This window comes from Urocitellus parryii, chromosome 7 (assembly GCF_045843805.1).
Source record: "Urocitellus parryii isolate mUroPar1 chromosome 7, mUroPar1.hap1, whole genome shotgun sequence".
NCBI lineage: Eukaryota > Metazoa > Chordata > Mammalia > Rodentia > Sciuridae > Urocitellus > Urocitellus parryii.
This window is the reverse complement of record NC_135537.1, coordinates 131,897,138-131,918,070: the sequence shown is the minus strand read 5'-3', so window position 1 is coordinate 131,918,070 and position 20,933 is coordinate 131,897,138. Positions and strand designations below refer to the sequence as shown.

Genomic DNA, 20,933 nt, shown 5'->3' with positions numbered 1-20,933 from the left:
GAAGTTCTTGAGTATTAATCTCAGATTATGGAGCACTATTTTAAAATGATACCATAGTCAAAGCTGACTTGAGATAAAATTGAAAGATCTAGGAATAACTTCAGAATGTAAGAACTGGAGAGCACATAAAATGTAGTTTTACCTAAGCTTTTCCAGCATCAGCTGGGAAAGACAGAGAGGAAAGCAAAGCTAGACCCACAAGACCACCTTCCCTAGTCCACTGATCTGCTGAAATTCCTTTCTTTTGCCTATTGAACAGTTATATCCTATGCTACTTCAACCAAAGTTCCCATGGTGAGGGAAAATTCTGAGAAAATATTCCAATATTAATATCACTAAGAATATTAATTTAATAATTATGTTAAAAGCCCTTCACACACAGAAGGAAATTTTCTTTCTAAAAAGAGCCCTTCCTAGGGCTCCCTTTATGTCTCTGTTCCTCAGGCTGTAGATGAAGGGGTTCAGCATGGGAGTGACCACCGTGTACATCAGAGCCATGACAGTGTCTTTCACAGTAGATTTATTAGCTGTTGGACATAAGTACAGACCAATGACTGTCCCATAGAACAGTGACACCACAGAGAGGTGGGAGCCACAGGTGGAGAAGGCCTTACGGATACCTCGAGCAGAAGGGACCTTGAGAATGGAGGACACTATCTTTGCATAGGACACAAGAATGAGTAGGAATGGGACGACAACAACAATTCCTCCTATAATAAATAGCACCCATTCATTTACTTGAGTGTCAGAGCAGGCCAGCTTAAGCAGGGCGGATATTTCACAGAAAAAGTGTGGGATCACATTGTCTGCACAGAAGGACAATCTGTTAACTAGCAGGGTGTGCAACAAGGAATAGAACATGGTCTGCACCCAGGACAGCACCACCAGGGAGAGACAGAGCTTGGGGCTCATGATGGTGGTGTAGTGCAGGGGGAAGCAGATGGCCACATAGTGGTCATAGGCCATGGACATGAGGATGAAGTTCCCAAGGTCTCCAAAAAACAGGACGAAGTATATTTGTGTCAGGCAGCCTGCATAGGGGATGGAGGGGACTCGACTCTGCATGTTCTGTAGCAATTTGGGCATGGTGACAGAGGAAAAGCAGAGGTCAGAGAAGGACAAGTTGCTGAGAAACAAATACATGGGTGTGTGCAGATGGGAGTCCAGGCGGATGAGGGTGATGATGAGGAGGTTCCCCAGGACAGTGGTAAGATACATGGCCAGGAACAGGGCATAGAAGAGGTTCTGGTGCTCTGGCTGGATGGGCAGGCCCAGGAGGAGGAACTCTGAGATGAGAGTTTGGTTTTTTCCCATTATTATTTGTCTCCAATACCTTTAAGAGAAATAATAAGGCCCTTTAAAAACCCAAGTGAAAATGATCATGTTTTTCTCATACACAGTGTTTACGTGTTCTACAATAGTTGATCCCACCACCATCACAATAAGTAAAACCTTCAAGTGTCTTTAATCTCTATGATCATTTATTACTTTTTCTCATCTTCTTTTCAACATGTTTCAGTAGCCCATTCATTCCTAAATACTTATCTGTTTGCTTCTGTCACAAAAGGAGTGTTGGATTTTCTCTTCCCTGCCTGACTGGTCATTCTTAGCAAATGTAATTGGTTTCTGCTTTATAATATCTTATAGGGTGATGTTCCTCAAATATTTTTGTAAATCTCATTCTCTTATAATTCTATATAGAACCCCCCAAAAATCTCTCCCTATGCCAAATACTTAGATTAGTATTTAAACTTGGTCAGAGACGTCTCTCTCACCCACAGAACTCTGCATGCCACTGCTTGATGGTCCTCTTCCCTTGGATATATCAAAGCATCTTCAGCTCAACAGGTCCCTAATGAAACTCACCATGGTGTGTTGCATCCATTCTACTCTCCTCCTCTTCTACATTCATTCCAATAAAGGAAGGCAGGATCCAATTGCCAACGTATGAACTTTTTTTCTTCCATTCTTCTCTGTCACCATCAAATCCAGTCATATCTATCACATCCCATATATTCTACATTTCATTCCTCTGCTACTTCATCCACTCCTCATCACAAAACCCACATTCCTAGTAGTCCAGGTGAGACTCAAGTCAGTTCCCTGTTTCCCACACCTTAAATACCTTCTCCTTCAATATGATTCATTCACACTGTGTCATTCTGAGATGGAAATCAGGTCATCTCTCCTGATTCATGCTTCAGGATATTCTCATTGCTCTTAAGATAAAGATAAAGTTTCTTTGAAGGGTACAAATGGTGCTTCATTACCTGAGCTGTGTCTCCCTCCATGGTCTCATCTTGCCCCCAAGTGACACAAGCCTTCCCTTCTCCAGTGCTGCTGGACTGTAAATCTAAATTTATTGCCTCTAGAATATCATACTTGATATTCCTCCAATCTATCACTCTCTCCCCTCTGCTTCCTCTTTCAGTTGTCTTATTCTGATTTATCATTCAGGGATGTTTATGATACTTGCGAAACTAAACCTCCCTGTATCCCCACCCTCGGTGAGTTCTGTTGCTGTCTGCACAGCCTCCTGTTCTCATCCCATAGCAGTGAATGTCCTGATCACAGGTAGATGGCTGACTTCCCACTAGGTTGTGAATTCCACGCAGGAAAGGCCATGTCTGCCTCTTGCCTGCAGCAGGGCAGCCCCTGGCACTGTGCCTGATGTGGCCAATGCTTCAGGATGAGAAAAAATCGGCAGAACTGCCCTGCAGATTTCAGATTTAACAATCCCTAGTACTATGTAGGCTATATCCTTAAATCTCAATCTCTCTCTCTCTCTCTCTCTCTCTCTCTCTCTCTCTCTCTCTCTCTCACACACACACACACACACACACACACACACATCACACACCACTTTTTTGGGGTAACCTTGATTGATAAAGCTCAGTATGGTTGGGCACAATGGCATGTCTCTGTAATTCATCAGCTTGGGAGGTGAGGCAGGAGGATCAGAAGTTCAAAGCCAGCCTCTGCAACTTGGCAAGGCACTAAGCAACCCAGTGAGACCCTGTCTCCACTAAAACATAAAAAATGGGCTGGAGATGTGGTTCAATGGCTGAGCTCCTCTGGGTTCAATCCCCAGTACCAAACAAACAAACAAAAACCCAGTCTATCTCCAGGTCATCAAAAATGCAGAGGAGGAACATTAAGAGATGTGGGAAACTCATTCACTAAATGATATAAATGAGTCCTACAGCTGGGAAGTCCACCGCACTGCTGATGGTGTTTAACAGAACTGCATTAACAGTTTGTACCTTTGGACACCATGTGTTGGCATCAAAGTGGGAAGAAACATGAGGAGAAAATCATGTACCTGGTTTCTCAGCCTGTTTCTTACCTTTTGAGTTTGTGGGACTATCTTTGTGTCAAGAACCTGCGCAGGGATCACAAAACCAGAGATAGCAGCTGCTATCCACTGAGCTTCCTCTTCTTTGGCCATTAAATCCAATATCCTCACTCTGGGAAGCACATAGGATCATGTGGGGCAGTGTTTCTACACTTAACACAAATGTAGATTGCCTGCCATTAAGACATTCATTCTGGTGCTGTAGTAGTGGTGTCAATACTGTAATCAGTGGGCTGCACTTGAATAGCAAATACACACATTGCCATTTAACTCAGATTACTGAGCACCTTCAGATAACTTAATTGGAATCTCTGTGAAGTGGCTTGTGCAAAGCTTTTTAAAGCTCCTTAGGTGAATGTGAAATAAAGAAAGGTTAAGAACTGTTACAGCATGAACCCTGTCTTACAGGCCTGGCATGTCAAAATGCTGTGACCTTTGAGGATTCACTGCACAGTAAGTAACATTAATGAGCAGTGTTATTAATAAAAAGTGTTATAAGTGATGAACTTTATTCAAAATATTTCTATACTGTGGCAAAGTCTTGGAAGGCAGCTCGATGGAAAAGAGGGAAGTTGTCACACCTGAAAACTTACCTGGCAGAACATCATACAGCCTGGCATATTGATAACTTACCCAGGGTGTCTGAGGGTAACTCTGGGCCCTGATCCAAGATCTTGATCCCCTTTATTCATTACAAGCATATGAAGTAACGTCCTCTGTAGGCATCACGTGTCTGCCATCCCTTCTCTGCCATCCCTTCTCATGTCTCACCTTCTAGCCATCCACGGGCCCCAGAGGCTCTGCATCTCAGGGGAGTCCAGATTCAGGCCTAACTCATTAGGCAGAAGTAATTATCCAGGACCTCTTCAAGGCAAATTATCAGAGTTCTGGATGGTGACTGATTACAGCCACTGATCACACCTGACTATACTTTGGGGAAAGGTGGGGATAGAGAACCCAGGGATGTATGATGAATCATTGCCCATTTAGGGAATGGACAGAAATCCTGTGCTGTTGGAGGCTATATTGGGGACTTGAAGAAAAATAGTTGGATAATCAATAAAAATAAATCAAATACTAGACTGTGAATGATTTGAAATATCTTGGTAGTACAGCAGTTTATACAAGAGGCATCAGATTGCCCTTTTTTTGCATTGCTGTGAAATAAGTAAACTTCACATAATGAAATTTACTTGGTAAGGTTCAAATGAACCTTCAAGTGAGCATTATATTATGTAGCACGTGCTACATAAAAAAGTCTAGGTCATTCACCTCACTTCATCTCACCCTGTAGGAATTTTATCATGATACAATGTGACACGAAGAAGAGTAAATATAGTACAGTAAGATTTTAGGGGGAGGGACTGAGGTTGTGTCTCAGTGGTGGAGTGCTCGCCTTAGTACATGTGAGGCACTGAGTTTGATCCTCAGCACCACATAAAAAGATAGATAAAATAAAGGTATTTTGTCCATATACAACTAAAAACTAAAGATATTAGCGAGAGAGACAGATCACTAAGACAATTTATTATAGTATGTTTTAAGTGTTCTAGCTTATGATTAGATATTGTTGTTAATCTTTTCCTGTGCTAATTTACCATGTTTTAATGTTGGCTGCTGCCAAGGGCTCATATATATAAAGGTCTAGACTAAGTATTGCAGTATAGGAGTTGCTATGGTTAAGTGGCAGAAACTTGTAGAAAGTCTTTAGGTCATTGAGGATGATTTGAAAAAGATCATGGAATCTCTATTCTAGTTTGAGATGTGATCCAGCCTCTGCCATCCCTATCCACACTGTGAGGTGATTATGCCAGGGCTGACCTGGCTAAGGCTGCACTAGGCCATTTGCCATTAGAACTCTTCAAACTGTGAGCTAAATGAACCTGTTTATAAGTTGACTGTGCTAGATATTTCATTGTATTGGTGGAAAGCTGGTACAGTAGTCTCTTTAATATTTGGTCCTGGAAAAATTGGATTTCCACATTTCACATTCTGTACAACAGTTCATAGAAAATGGATGGTAGATTTTAATGTTTGTCTGAGTGCTGAGGAGATTTCCCCATGACATCCTGCTCTGTGGAGCCAGAGATGTCTCAAAGCAAAGGCCATGGTGAGATGGAGCAGGATAGATGTGCAGTGCTTTTACGTGGTAGCTACGGAAGTCAGTTGAGATCACTGCAACACTGATTGGAATAAGTGGCTGAGAAAACTTAGAACAGTGCATTAGAAGTGTGTAGTTCTGAAGGGACATGCTATTCTGCCAAGGGACATAACCATCCTTTAGGCTATCATTTGACCATTTTCTGTTTCAGATGTGAGCTAATGTGCAAACAGCGAGTTGCTATTGTGCGTGGGTTAGTTGATATTGATCACCGAGGGGAAACTTTGTTACTCTACACAACTGGAATAGAGAAGGTGGCATCTGAAATCTTGCAGAATTGTTTGGGCACCACTTTACAATTCAAAGTCCATGACAAATATTAATGAAAAGTATAAATCCCAATAAAGGAACACCAATAAAGATTCAGGTCCCTACAATGGAAAGTTGCAATGTGTTACTATGTAAAGATCCTGCAGCAGATGATGACTAAAGATGAGTGGATGGTGGGAAAGTGAATTATATATGCCAAACCTGGCTTCACAATCAAATACAGGGCCAGAATAATCTTGGCAGTGGGAAGTGACATGACATAGATGGAGGAAGGGACGATGGTCATGCTGGGGCTTCTTAAAGATTTTCATACAAATGAGCCAAATGTGATGCAAAGGTCCATTTTTCAAATCTGCATGAGGAAGGGTTGAACATGTTCAGGTAAGTTTATTTTTTATTATTCTTGTGATTCTTTATATCTGCATGTGCTTTAATCATAGAAGTCTGATCCTTGTTAAATGCACTTCTTTCTGTCCTAGGGACTATGGGCAGAAATATGGGAGAAATAACAGGTTCTGCCATCCTTGCAATGTTTCTGAAACATGAATTTCATGGCAGTACTCTACTCAAAGACCACTGTATGGTGTATGGATCCCTGTTATCCACAGGATAAAGCCTAAACTCTTAAACTCCTAAGATAGGTTGGGACATTCACAATGTGGTCCCTGGTTACTTCATGGTTTCTGCAGCCATCCACCTTCATCTTCTGAAATGTAGGCTGCAGCCACACAGGTCTCCTGCCCCCTCCACACACAGGCAATGAGAAAGCATTTGTCCTGAGCTGCTCAGCATCTTCACCTTCCCCAAAGGATGGTCTGGTGTATACAGAGGCTGTCAGGAGTCACCACTACGGGACTCTGGGAGAATTAGTCTCTGAGAGGTCCTGGCTAATTATTTTGTCTGTAATGAGTTCCTCCAGCCTTGGTACTCCTCTGGGATGCAGAGCTCCTCAGACTTCTGAGTGTAGAAGGGGAAGAATGAGAAGGGATGGTGCAGTTAGGTGAAGACTATGGAGACTGTTACTTCCTGTGTCTCTAGTGAATAAAGGGGAAAAGGATCCTGAGTTGGGCCCTGGAGTCTCCCTCAGCCACCTGGATGAGTTGGTAGCAGAGTGAATGAACTCTTGTCTGTCTTTCAAACGTGATTGTCTTGAACTCCCAGGTTGTGTGGTGTTCTGCAGAATAATTTTTCAGGTCTGTTAAGTTTCCATCTTTCTGCCTCCAAGACTTTTTCACATGGTTTTAATACTTTGACTAATGTTTAACATTTTATGTTTTATTAATAATAATGTTTATTGCTATAACTTATTGTGCAATAATATCGACAATTCTATCAGTTTGAAATAATAATAGCTCTTTAAGTTTGGGTAGAAAGTTGTAATTTTTAATTCTCCTTCTTCCTCTTCTCCTCTTCCTCCTCCTCCTCCTCTTTCTTCTTTGCGTTTTTCTTCAGAGATTTAAGAAGCTTTTCACAAACCTCTCTTAGAGATTATTATTAAACTTTATCTGAAGTTGACAGTAATATATATTTTGATGGCAGTGGATGTACTTGTTACTTATATGCAGTTTATTGACCACAGTATTGCCATTACCTGGATGTTCATTTAATATGTAAAAGTCGAGCAATAGAATCAGAATGAATTTTTTAAAACAAATCCCCAGGTATTTGCATATATATAAGATTTATAAATAGTGCCATATGTGTTTCTTATGTCAGTGCAGGATGTGAATTATGGATTTTCCCACAGGAGAAGATCATAGTTGATTGGGTCAGCAGTGACAATATCAGGTGATGTCTCCATTTGTGATCCCAGCATATACTCCTGACTCAAGAGATCATCCTACTCACTCAGAAGGGACTCAGAATTCTGAGAAACCAGGTGCACAATTTTCCCTATGAGGGACAAGACTTGAGAAACTGCTTCAATAGTCCAGGTGAAATGAGATGCCATTGTAGATGAGGAACTTGGCCTTGTGATAAGAAGTGGATGAAGTAGCAGGAGAACAAAGTGTAGAATATACATGACATGGTATGTTGGAGTTGACAGTAAGAGAAAAGAATGAATGAAACAATTCACGACTTCTGATCTGATGCTGCATTCCTTTTTTACAATATGAGAGTAGAGGAGGAAGAGAAAGGTACAGAGGAAGTGCAATCTGATGATTTTCATTAGGGACCTGTTGAGCTTAAGGAACCTATGATTCATTGAATGGAAGACAATTGTTATGGGATATAGAAATTTATAGGTTAGGGGCGTCTATACCTGAGTTTTATTTACTGATTATTATTTTTATTTAATTGATTAATTTTTTGAGGTGCTGGGGATTGCATTAGGGCCCTGTGCATGTTGGATGAGCATTTCACCACTGTGCTATATCCCCAGCTTTCATGTCTGAGTTTTAAATACTGATATAAGCCATTGGAGCATATCAGGTTTATTAGGAGAGTTTCATGTAGAGTTATGATCAGATAGGGTTTAGCAAAATCCATGAGGAATATCAACATACAAGTTACTGATAGAACAGGAGCCAATTATGGTTCCCTAGGATTACCAGCCAGGCATGTATGTAAAAAAGTAATGCATTTTGTCTCAGAAACCAATAGGTAAGTGTTTAGGAAAGGATGGAATATTCAAACATGTTACAAAGAAGTTAAGAAAAAGGCATTCATGATTATAGAGATGATGGACACTTAGATTTTAAAGATAATAATTATTGTAATCAAGGTGGGATCAGTTATTGTAGAATGAGTACCAGATGACATATAAGAGAAAAATGTTCATTTATTTGAATTGTTAAGGGACCCAAGTCTTTCTTTTTTAAAAAAAGATACAGTAGACAGAACATGACAGAAAGGAACCAAACTCCCGTCTCAGAATTCCTCCTCCTGGGCCTGCCCATCCAGCCAGAGCACCAGAACCTCTTCTATGCCCTGTTCCTTTCCATGTATCTTACCACCATCCTGGGGAACCTCATCATCATCATCCTCATTCACCTGGACTCCCATCTGCACACTCCCATGTATTTGCTTCTCAGCAATTTGTCCTTCTCTGACCTCTGCTTTTCCTCTGTGACCATTCCTAAACTGTTGCAGAACATGCAAAGTCAAGTCCCCTCCATCCCCTATGCAGGCTGCCTGACTCAAATGTACTTCTTCCTGTGCTTTGCAGACCTAGAGAGCTTCCTCCTTATGGCCATGGCTTATGACCGCTATGTGGCCATCTGCTCCCCCCTGCACTACACCACCATCATGAGCCCCAAGCTCTGTCTCTCCCTGGTGGTGCTGTCCTGGGTGCTGACCACGCTCCATGCCCTGTTGCACACTCTGCTTGTGGTCAGATTGTCTTTCTGTTTGGACAACATGATCCCCCACTTTTTCTGTGAAATATCTGCTTTACTGAAGCTGGCCTGCTCCAATACTCATGTCAATGAATTGGTGATATTTATCATGGGAGGACTTGTTATTGTCACCCCATTTCTACTCATCCTTGGGTCCTATGTACAAATTTTCTCCTCCATCCTCAAGGTCCCTTCTGCTCGAGGTATCCACAAGGCCTTCTCCACCTGTGGCTCCCACCTCTCTGTGGTGTCACTGTTCTATGGGACAATTATTGGTCTCTATTTATGTCCATCAGCTAGTAATTCTACTGTGAAAGACACTGTCATGTCTCTGATGTACACTGTGGTCACTCCCATGCTGAACCCCTTCATCTACAGCCTGAGGAACAGAGACATGAAGGGAGCCCTAAGAAGAGTCTTTTGTAAGAAGACAATTCTATTCTCTGTATCATGGTAACTCTTGCAATAGGTACTACAGTTTTGTCCAGTATAAATATTGTGATATACATTTGAATATTTTTGCAGTTCTTTCTTCCCATCCCAAAGTTTTCTGTTCAAATAAAATATCACATCATTTTCCAATGTTAAAAATCTGAAGTGAAAACAAAAGAGCTGAAGTGGAGATGGGTAGTTGATGTAAAGTCTGTTATCAGTAATCTGCTAGGAAGGTTTCTTGCTTGTTAATTCTAGCTGACCCTGGAAGCATAATTTAAATATTTTAATTGAAATTTCTATCTGTTAAATCAATAATTTACCATGTGTTCCTTTTTAAAAAACCATAACTTGTAAAAAAATTTTTTTAGTTGTTGATTAACACACAGTATCTTTATTTATTTCTGTGTGGTGCTGAGGATCAAACCCAGTGCTTCCCACATGCAAAGCAGGTGCTTTACCATTGAGCTACAGCCCCAGCCCCAAAACTATAACTTTTTTTTTTAAAGTGATATACTGCTCTTCCACGTCAATGCCAAGATTCAAACAACTCAGGCCAATGCTTGATCTTCTAAATGGAACTTTTTATACCTGAATAGAAAGTCTTTACTTATCTCTTTCTCAGAAAGTGTTCACATCAAGAACACAAGAAGTTTATTACTTCTACCTTTTTTCCATGTCTGCATTATTCTTTTGTACCCAATCTGTACTTAAAATAAACTTTCCATTTACTGTGTTATAGCAGTTTAGTTTGTATTTGCTGGAAACGAAGTCCCCTTGAGGCGCTAAGTGCTGTTGAGTCTGTTTTTCTGTGGGGACAAGTGCATGGAGTACTGCATACATGGCATACGTTAAGGGCATCTGAGTGGCAGGCCACTCCCTTTGTGCTAGGCATGTAAGCGGCAGGCTATTTACCCTGTAGGCACAACCCTGGGCATGAGGCCATGTGTTGTAGTCCCTGTGCTTGCTCCACAACCCACTACTCGATTGGTTGCTGCAAGAGCAGTTAGCAGAATTGCATTGATGGCTGCCTGTAATCTGCCTAGCTACTGCCTGAGTATATATACATGGTAACTGTGCAATAAAATCAGACCTGCTTCCTGCTTGGTCTCTGGAGGTCTTGGTTAGTGACTCTGCAGCCACACTCTCCTCTACCCTGTTCCGTGGACCTCCTCGCTGGATGAGAGAGAGCCCACACACTTTTCAACCTTACTCTTCAAGGATCACCTTTCCCTCCTTGGTTTTACAAGTTATCAATAAACTTTACATTCATGATCTTACTTAACTCTTGTGATGAATCCATGAAGCAAAGGGAATCTTAATATGGGCCAAAGATTGAAAAATGTGAGATTTGAACATGCCAATGCTCCACTATGTGTCAGTACTGAACCTGTTTAAGATTGCAGGATATTTGATTGTGAGGGTTCTTCTCACCTCTCCCTCACCTCAGAAATAGGATATGCAGCCTCACATTTTCCAATGTGAGCTACATGTACACTGTCTGGATTGTTATCATTGGCTCATGAGTTTTCCTTGTCCCCTGCAAGTGATGACAACCAACTGTATCATTTCAACTTCTCTTAAATGCCACTGACCTCCACATCTCTGCAGCCTAGACCTCCTCAATATCAAAACATAATAGTTTTTATCCTCATTTTTCAATGAATATCTTCACCTGATGATTTCTGAGTCACAGAAATTTGAGCTCCATTATCTACTCACATATATTCTTTATCCTACATTCTGTTTCTTGATTCGCATAACTTCTATGTAGTTACCCAGAAACAAAATAAAATATTGATACATACTTTTACATAAATGTACCTTGAGCTGGGAACAAAAGTGACCAAATTATATTATGCATACATAGCAATGAATCTCACTATTCTATATAATTTAATGCACCTATAAAATAAATGAAAAAACATACATGTACCTTGAAAACAATATGTTAATTGAAATAAGACAGCTGTAAAGACCATATATTGCATAATTCTATTCATATGAAATATTAAGTCTAGGAAAATCATAAAGATAGAATGTTGTTGCAAATTGCTGAGTATTCGAACATATGGAGAAATAAAGAGTAGTTATTAATTGGGGTAATGATTAGGTTTTAAAGTTGTGATGAAGGATGCATCAATCTGGGAAAATACACAAAAAATTACTATTTAAATGTACACTTTAAATCAGTGAATGAAATAGTATGTTTAGTGTATGTTAAAAATTTGTGAATAATGTTTTTATAGTTAGAAAATTGGTATACAAGTTGCATATTAAATATTTTTGCATCAATGTTAAATTTCTGGGTCTAATCATGCATGATACAATAACATTGTATAAAATTGCTCTTGTTTGTAGAAGATTCTGAAACCTGGACTAGTTAGTGGTAAGTGTCTTTGTGTCAAAAATTATCAGTAATTGATAAAAGGGTGAGAGATATGTGGAGAGAAATGAGAGAGAAAGGGAAGAACAAAAGAATGGATTGAAACAGATGTGATTCTGCAATCTGTATATGGGGTAAAAATGGGAGTTCATGATCCACTTGAATCAAATGTATGAAATATGATATGTCAAGAGCTTTGTAATGTTTTGAACAACTAATAATAATAATAATAATAATAATAATAATAAGAAAAAGAATGGATTGAGGCAAAGAGATAGACATGATATGAACAAATGAAAATGGCCTGAGGATTTTATAGAGTATTAGAAATAAACACTAATTTGACATTGAGCTAGTAACCTTTGCTCTGAATGTCACAGGTTTAAGTTCAGTCATACATACACCTCACTTCTTCAGTGATAATATTTATAGAAACATAATATTTTAAATTCTGTTTTCACTTGAGTTAATAAAAGGATAATTATCATCTTAGTTTTTATCAATTGGAGTGTAAAAATTTAAAACCTCCTGAAAAAAATTATTGGTCTAAATGGAGAAAAAAAAGGAACAAAAATAATATCCCAAGGTATAATAGTAGAAAATGCTCTTGAAATGAAGAAAGATAGAATTTTAAATATAGTTTGAAATGATTGAACTGGAGGTTTGGAGGAATAATTCTATAAGCATCAAGGAGGAGATGATATGTGAGAGGTGAAGGAAAGATGGAGTAGACATTCTTCACAAAGATTATTCCACAGGTGGTTTGGAAAATGATATTTCAATGGCAAAGCATATTCACAAAATTTCTTATCTAGTGAATTTACCCTTTAGGTGTAAACACATATACAAAAGAACCGTCTAAAATACATGAGAATATAATAAATATAGCATCCATGAACCATTTCTTTTTCAAATCTACCAAAAAGTTAATCAAAATAAAAATTCAAAACTAAAAAGTCATAATCCTAGAAGAATGGTAGGATGAATTCTGTTTAACATAAGTAACAATGTAAGAAAAAGTATGTTATGGCAAGAAATGAAGAGAGCATTTATAACAAAGTTGATTTTAAGGTTAATAGCAGTAAATAGCAAAATATCTTGTAGAAAAAAGTTGGTCTCATAGAATAGAAGTTGGGTAGCAGGAATATTTTCTAATGTTCTGTAACACAGTAGGATGACTAAAACAATTAATCATACATTTTAAAATGGCTGGTAGAGCAAATATTGAATGTTCACAACACAAAGAAATGATAAATGCTTGAGGTAAAGGTTATGTCAATTATCATGATCTGTTCATTTTATGGTCAATGCACGTACTGAAACATCACACTGTCATGTATTCCATATGTATGCACAATGATCATGCAACAAATTAAAGATCATTTGTGGGCCAAGCCAAGTGATAAAAGAAAATGTACATATGAGAAATCATTGGAAAAAATAATATGAATGTTGAAAACTTTGAGGTAGGAATAGTTAAGTAGGAGACACATAGATCAGTGGAAGAAAATAGAGTCTCAATTGACTTTAGGAAAAGGTATCTGGCCACTTCTGTGGAGGAAGGGAAATTGAATTTGTTCTCCTTGCATATTACATGATCTTATATATAGAAGACCCCCAAAACTCCACCAAAAAACCCTACTAGAACTAGTAAATAAATTTAGCAAGTTGCAAGATACAGAATCATCAAATAAACATCAGTAGCATTGTATGCAAATAGTGAATTATATAAATTAGAAATCAAGGAAACAATACTATTTATAAAAGCCAAAAATGATTAAGTAAAAGACCTATGAATAAATATAACCCAAAATGTGAACTATTTCTATATAAAAATCATAAAACAACTTATGAAAATTGATAAAAGAAATTGAAGATGACATACAAACAGTGTGATGGTATACCCTGTTCATGCATTGGAATAATTGATATTGTTAAAATGTCCATCTTGCCCCAAGAGATCTATGGATTTAGTGCAATCCCTATCAAAATATCAATGACATGGGGCTGGGGTTGTGGCTCAGTGGTAGAGCACTCACCTAGCATGTGTGATGCCCTGGGTTTGATCCTCAGCACCACAGAAAAACAAATAAATAAAATAAAGGTATTCTGTTCAACTATAACTAAAAAATAAATATAAAAAAATCAATGATATTCTTCACATAACTAGAAAAAGTAGTTTTAGGTTTTATATGAGAACAAAAACCCGTAATAGTCAAAGCTATCCTGAGCAAAAAGAAAATAACAGGAGGTGTTGCATGACCTGAAAGTTGTAATTAAAACAGCATGATATTGGCATAGAAACACACATAAATCAACAATACAAAGAGAACCTGGAAGCAAACTCATGCATCTACAACCAACTGATTTTTGATACAAGTCCTAAGAAAACATTGGAGGACCGACAGTGTTTTCAATAAATGGTGCAAGGAAAATTGAATATCCACCTAGATATCTCTCTCTCTCTCTCTCTCTCTCTCTCTCTCTCTCTCTCTCTCTCCCTCTCCCTCTCCCTCTCCCTCTCCCTCTCCCTCTCTCTCCTATCTCTTTAGACTGTATCTAGTAAAAACCAACTCAAAACACATTAATAACTTAAAAATAAAAACGAGGCAACTAGAAACAACAGAGAGGAAATGCTTTAGAACATTGGAATGGGCAAGGAATTTTTGCACAAGATCCCCAAAGCACATGAAACAAAAGCAAAAATAAACAAATGGGATTACTTCAAACCAAAAAATTTCTACACTGCAAATAAAAGAATAAAGGGTTAAGAAACAGGCAACACAATGGAAGAAAATATTTGCAAAGTATACTTCTGACAATATTTTTATATACAGAGTATATAAGGAATAAAAAACTTCAATAGCAAAAAACCAAAAACCTGACTGAAAAGGGGGCAATAGAGCTAAACAGACATTTCTCCAAAGAAGACATACCAACATTTGAAAAAATGCTCAACATCACTTATCACCAAGAAAATGCATATCAAAAGCACAATTAGACATCACCTTATTCCAGTAAAAATGGCTACTATCAAAGAACATAACAAGTGCTGGGTGGCAAGGATGTGAAGTAAAGGAATCCTTGCTCCCCACTGTGGAGGGGAATGTAAATTAGTATAGCTGATACGGAAAACAATGTTAAAGTTCCTAAATAATTAAAACTAGAACCACCACATTCAGTAATCCCACTCCTGGGTATAGATCTAAGGAAATGAAGTCAGTATGATGAAAAGACATCTGAACTCCCATGTTCTTGCAGTTCTATTCATAACAGCTAAGAGATGAAAACAACCTTAGTGTCCACCAGGTGATGAATGGGTAAAGAAACTGTAGCATATATACATAATGGAATACAATTCAGACATGAAAATAATGAAATCCTTTCATCTGTGACAACATGGATGGAACAGGAGACTATTATGTTAAGTGAAATCAGTTAGGCAAAGATAGACAAGTGTCACTGTAATGTTGAATCTAAAGAAGTCAATCTCATAAAAATTGAGAGTAGAATGGTGATTATCCAAGGCTGGAGAAAGTAGGGTGGGGCAGGGAAGAATGGAGAGACGTTGATCAATGGCTACAAGGTTATAGTAAGGTAGGAACAAGAAGTTCAGTGTGCTATTTGGCTGATAGGTTACCATAATATACTGTGTATTTCAATAAGCTGGAAAAAAATTTTTGAAAATTTTCCCCATAAAGAAATGGCAAATGTTTGAGGACATAGAAATCTTAATTTAAACATTATACAATATTTACATTTGTCAAAATGTTGCAAGCTGTCCTGATAATATGTACAATTTTCATGATTTTTTTCTGTGACAGTTTAATATAAATGAAAATAAAAATGAAAAAATATCTTTAAATGTTACAAGATTTCTGAGGTCATTCTATGTGTCCTTTTATTGTTATATTCTTTTGTATCTATCAGAAGATAGTTTTTTTCCTCCCTATAGTTCTTGTACCTAGTTTTCAGTGCAATTGAGTACAGGATTCATTTTTTGTTAGATTTTTTTCTGGTGTAAAAAAAATTGATTTAATTTAAATATTAATCCTTTGTCTTGTCACTAATACTTTTTTGTTGTAGTTTGACACTGATATTTCAGAGTTTATCTATGATAAAAACTGGTGTTACCTTAACAACCACCGGAAATTAAAAAAAAAACAATTGAGAATAATACTCAAAGGAATATTGTATGTATAGTGCAAAATTTTGTGAACCATAGTCTGCTTCTTTTATTTTGGGCAGTTTAAAATAATAGAAATTTATTTTCTCTGTGTTCCTGAGAAAAGAAGTTCAAAGTGAGGTGTCGGCAGGGCCTTGGTCCCCATCAGACTGAGCAGACCCTCCCTTGCCTCTGCCCAGCTCTAGGGGTAGTCATCAGGCCGTGGGTTTTTTAGCTGGTAGCTCCATTTCTTTGTTTTCTGCTTTCAGCATCACATGGTGTACTCTCTGTGTCTCTGTCTTCACATAGCTTTTTTTTTTATCTCCTTAAATGGGCATTGCTTATATTAGCCTACAGTTCACCCCCATGGCTTCATTTTAACTTGAATACAAAGTACCAAGTAAGGTCATATTCACAAGTGCTGTGGGTTGTGACTTCAACATACCTTTTTGGGTGAGACAATTCAACCCATAATAACAGATGTTTAGGTCTGATATGCTGGTGGGACAGGATATAATGGGACCTATTTCTACTAGGTAATTGGGACAGGAGTGGGGGCTAGGTGCGTGCCTGAGCAGGGGAGAGAGGGAAGCAGGATGGACTGGTCAGTGTGAGATCTGTCATATCCCCTGGTTCACTCAAAACAACAACAACAAAACAAACAAACAAAAAACAAAGAGTCTGAGGATTGGAGAAGAGATACAAGCTCTGCTTTCAGCCAACTCTGTGAGGCAGAGGACATAGACAGGGGCTGCTCAGGGGTCAAGTGTTAAAAGTGTTCAGGCAGGGAGAGAGAGAGAGAGAGAGAGAGAGAGAGACTTTCTTTGCCTTTTCAAGGAACACAATGCAGCTTTGGCACAAGGAGGGTCTCAAGGACATATACTGACCATCTGAAGCACTTGCAGCCTCAAGATCAAGGGTACTGGGAGATAGCAGAAATATTAATGGGGGCCATTGCCAATGGCAGAATAGGGCCCTTTCAAGATAGTTTTAGAGAAGATCAAGGGGAAAGTGCAAGTCCCAAATGTGGGGAGCTGCTCTGAATGACCCATGCCTTCCGGTCCCAAAGCAGGAGGCTCTGAGCAATCACTACATTTCCTGGTGACTTGGACATTGCCCAGCTCGGATAGTAAAGGTGGGTCTTCAGGTGTAGGTGTCGCCCTTGGGTTGCATTTCACTTTCCTGATCCTTGTAACCCTGCCCCTTTTGGCCTTTTTTTTGGATAGAACTTTCTAAAGAACAAGAGTCCCCCAATAAAAGCCCACTTCCAAATGTGCTCTCTCTCTCTCTTGCCAGTCTCTCATGACTTTCTCTTGCTCTCCTCTTTGGGGAGCCCAAGGCTGAGAGTTGAGAAGCTATCCTGAAGCTTGTGTAAAGGTAATTTGTGTCTGGGTTTTATTTGGTGTCCCTGAAAATTACAAGTGACCTGAAGTTCAGCTGCCCGTGCAGATCGGGGGCGGCACCCAAAGCCCCCCAAATCATCATAATCTACTTTTGTGAATACACCCCCCACCACTTACACACAGAAGTGTTTTCTCAGGTAACCACACGGGAGGTTAATATCGTTAATCATTGTATGAGGAAAAGGAAAAGGAGAACACTTGTCTGGAACCTAGAGTTTGAGGTTGTGCATTGTGCTAGGTTTTTTTCTTTTCTTTCTTTTTTTTTTTTTTTGTCTGTGACCCAAACAAGAAAAACTGTGACTTAATAAGAAAAACTTAGAGGAGGAAAAGTTTATTTTAGCTCACAGTTTCGCAGGTTCAGTCCTTGGTTGGCCAATTCCATTGTTTTGGGGCCCAGGGTGACAGTCCCTGGCCAGGTTAATAAAGCTCTCATTGATTTGAACTTGAATGTAAGAGTGTTTTCTGAATATAACAATCAAGTCTTGTCTGGTGAGTACCTTACTGTGTTATCATTGGTCTTAAGACAAAGGCAAAGTCACTTTCAAGGGACAAATTGTACTTTATTATTTGACCTGTATCTACCCCCACTGTCTCCTCTGTTCCCACCGTGACCCTTGCATCCCACTCTCCAGCAATGCTGGACCTAAGGGTTGCAAATTATTGTCTCTAGCATGTTAGACTCAGTGTTCCCCCAGCCTATCACTTTCTCCCCTCTGCTTCCTCTTTGCCTGGCCCATCCTGATTTATCCTTCAGGGATGTTATATGGCACTTGCTAATACAAACATTGCTCTTTTCCCCAGATCAGGTGAGTCCTGCTTCAGGTGCCACAGCCTCCTGCACTCATGTCACACCACTGGATGTTCTGATCACTGGTGGGTAGCTGACTTCCCACCAGATTGTAAACTCCATGCAGGAAACTCCATGTCTGCCTCACACCTGCAGCAGGGCAGCCCCTGGCATGGTGCCTGATGAGGCCAAGGCTTCTTCAGTATTTGTTGGCTGTCCTTCAGGCTAAGACAGATCCCTTCAACTTTAAAGGTAACAAAGTCCCGTTAAGTTAGAATTGCTCTCCTGCTAAATCTTCCCAGAATTAGAATTCACTAGACTTACGCATTTAGCCCTAAATTTTGACATTCTAGTACCAAGGTCACACATGTAATTTTGTATTTACAAAAAATATTAGGGTACATGGAATGTGCTATTCTTTTCAGTGATACCAGTGACTCAAAACAAACATCCTTCTATTTTAATCCACATGATTCCATTGATGTGGGAAAAATAAATATGATGACCATTTTGTAAGGTATCGGGGGAAAGGTACATTTTTTAAGACTTTGCTTCAATTCTTCTACAGATGTTCACGCCATAAGTGATGGTTAATTGTTATGTGTCAAATTGGCTAGACCCTGATACCAAATAACAGTTCTAAATGTTGCTTCGAAGGTATTTTATGAGATGGACATCATCACCCTAGGTACATGTGTGACTGCACATATGGTGTGACGCTACATCCATGTTCAACCACAGAAATGTAAAGTCGTGCTGCAGTTGTGTACAATGAATCAAAATTTATTATTCTGTCATATATACCTAATTAAAATAAATTAATTAATTTTTAAAATACATTTAAAATTTTTAAAAAGTATTAAAATTTAAATCATTAGACCTTGAGTAAAGTAGATTACCCTCTGTTTTAGGCAGCTTTTTTGCTGCTGTGACTAAAGGACCTGATTAACACAATTGTAGAGGAGGAAAAGTTTATTTAGGTGCTCAGTTCCGGAGGTTTCAGTCCACAGGAGGCCAGCTCCATTCCTCAAGGCTTGAAGTGAGGTTGAACATTATGGCATAAGAGTGTGGCAGAGGGAAGCAGCTCACATGGTGATCAGAAAGCAGAGAGAGAGAGAGAGAGAGAGGTCTTCACTTGCCAAATACAAATATATACCCAAAGCCACATCCCAATTCCCATCTCCTCCAGCCACACCCTACCATTTCAGTTACCACTCAATTAATCCCTCAAGGGATTAATTCACTGATTGGGTTAAGGCTTTTGTAACACAATGATTTCTTCTCTGAACCTTCTTGCATTGTCTCACATGTGAGCTTTTGGGGGACACCTCACACTCAAACCATAATACCCTCCCTAATGTGATGAGCCTTGGACAGTCATTTGAAGGACTTAACAGAAAAATCTTGAGTCTTTAAAGACAAAAATTTCTTCCTCCAGAATATTCTGGACTCAAGACTATAACATTCTCCTCTTTCCAGGGATCCCTGCCCTGCAGATATCAGACTTATCAGTCCCCAGGACCATGTGCAATATATCTTTAAAATGAATCCCCCACCCAAACACACACACTTCTGTTTTCTTCTGCACAACCCAAACTGTTAAATAAAACAGAGGAGGTGCATTAAGAGATGTAGGAAGCTCATACCTGAGCTCAGATTGCTGGAACCTTCACTCTGCTGATGGTGTTTAATACAGCTACACCAACAGTTTTCATATGTGGACAAAAGAAAATATCCTCTCAACAAACACTTGCACACTGAGTAACACAACCATAGAAGGCACTACCAGCAGTCACACCACCTCTGGGAGGGAAGGAAACCCAACATGACTTCCAAAGACTCAGATCTCAGCATAGGTCCCAGGTCTAACTGTGCTTTAAAATCAGAATCTTCCCATAATTTTCTTATTTCATAAATACCCTTTCTCTTTATATATAGCTATATGCCTATATATATATATATATATATATATATACACACACACACACAACTTTTTTTTCCTTCTCAAAAATAAAATAGCCATCCCAATCAAGGGAGACTATCAGCAGCATTCAGTGGCTGCAGCAGGAGCCATGCCTTCTTTTAAGGTCAGAGACATGCAGGACAAAGGGAATAATATGCAGCAGGGACAGGGAGAGATTTTTCTTTTTAAGGGAGGAAAGTGATAAGACTGAGCATGAGGCAGCAGATAAACAGGATTTTTGTGGCTTAAAAAATTGTAGTTAGCTCATGTTGTTTTTGTAGTTCTGAAGATGATGCACAGGGTTTATGACAAGGGATTAGCATTGCTCTGGGTTGGGACATTATGGACTCGGCCTTGGTAAAGGAGGAAAATTCTGAGGCTACATGAAGCTTGGGTTGGAACTGACTCAAGAGGGACTTGGGAAAGCAGAGGACAGCAAATAAACAGTCATTCAGAGGCTGGATGAGGACACCAGTTCTATTTTTGAGAAATGGCAAGTCCTTCTCCCTTTGCATTGGAGCGTCTCTGCGGTCCTGGCTACTTGCTGGAATCATCTGGCTAATTTATTTTAAGCTTGACCCTGAACAAGGAGCCAGTACAAATATTCAGAGTCAGGAATCTGATCCTCCCTGTCAAAAACCCTGATATTACTTCTTGGGAAGTCAAAGTCCAG

General features: G+C 39.1%; 2 protein-coding genes across 2 annotated transcripts; one reads left to right on the top strand and one right to left on the bottom strand.

Annotated features, from left to right (window-relative positions):
* Positions 1 to 372: 372 nt before the first annotated feature.
* Positions 373 to 1,314, bottom strand: LOC144255886 (olfactory receptor-like protein DTMT). Its single transcript, XM_077800930.1, has one exon. It carries the CDS (start codon positions 1,312 to 1,314, stop codon positions 373 to 375), a length of 942 nt encoding a protein of 313 aa, XP_077657056.1.
* A 4,787-nt stretch (positions 1,315 to 6,101) lies between these two features.
* LOC144255783 (olfactory receptor 1468-like) lies at positions 6,102 to 9,581 on the top strand. Its single transcript, XM_077800683.1, has 2 exons — positions 6,102 to 6,112; positions 8,624 to 9,581. Exons 1-2 carry the CDS (start codon positions 6,102 to 6,104, stop codon positions 9,579 to 9,581), a joined length of 969 nt encoding a protein of 322 aa, XP_077656809.1.
* The last annotated feature ends 11,352 nt before the right edge of the window (positions 9,582 to 20,933 follow it).

Excerpts from the sequence above, each read along its gene's own strand:
- LOC144255886 (XM_077800930.1), bottom strand. The coding sequence starts at position 1,314 with ATGGGAAAAAACCAAACTCTCATCTCAGAGTTCCTCCTCCTGGGCCTG.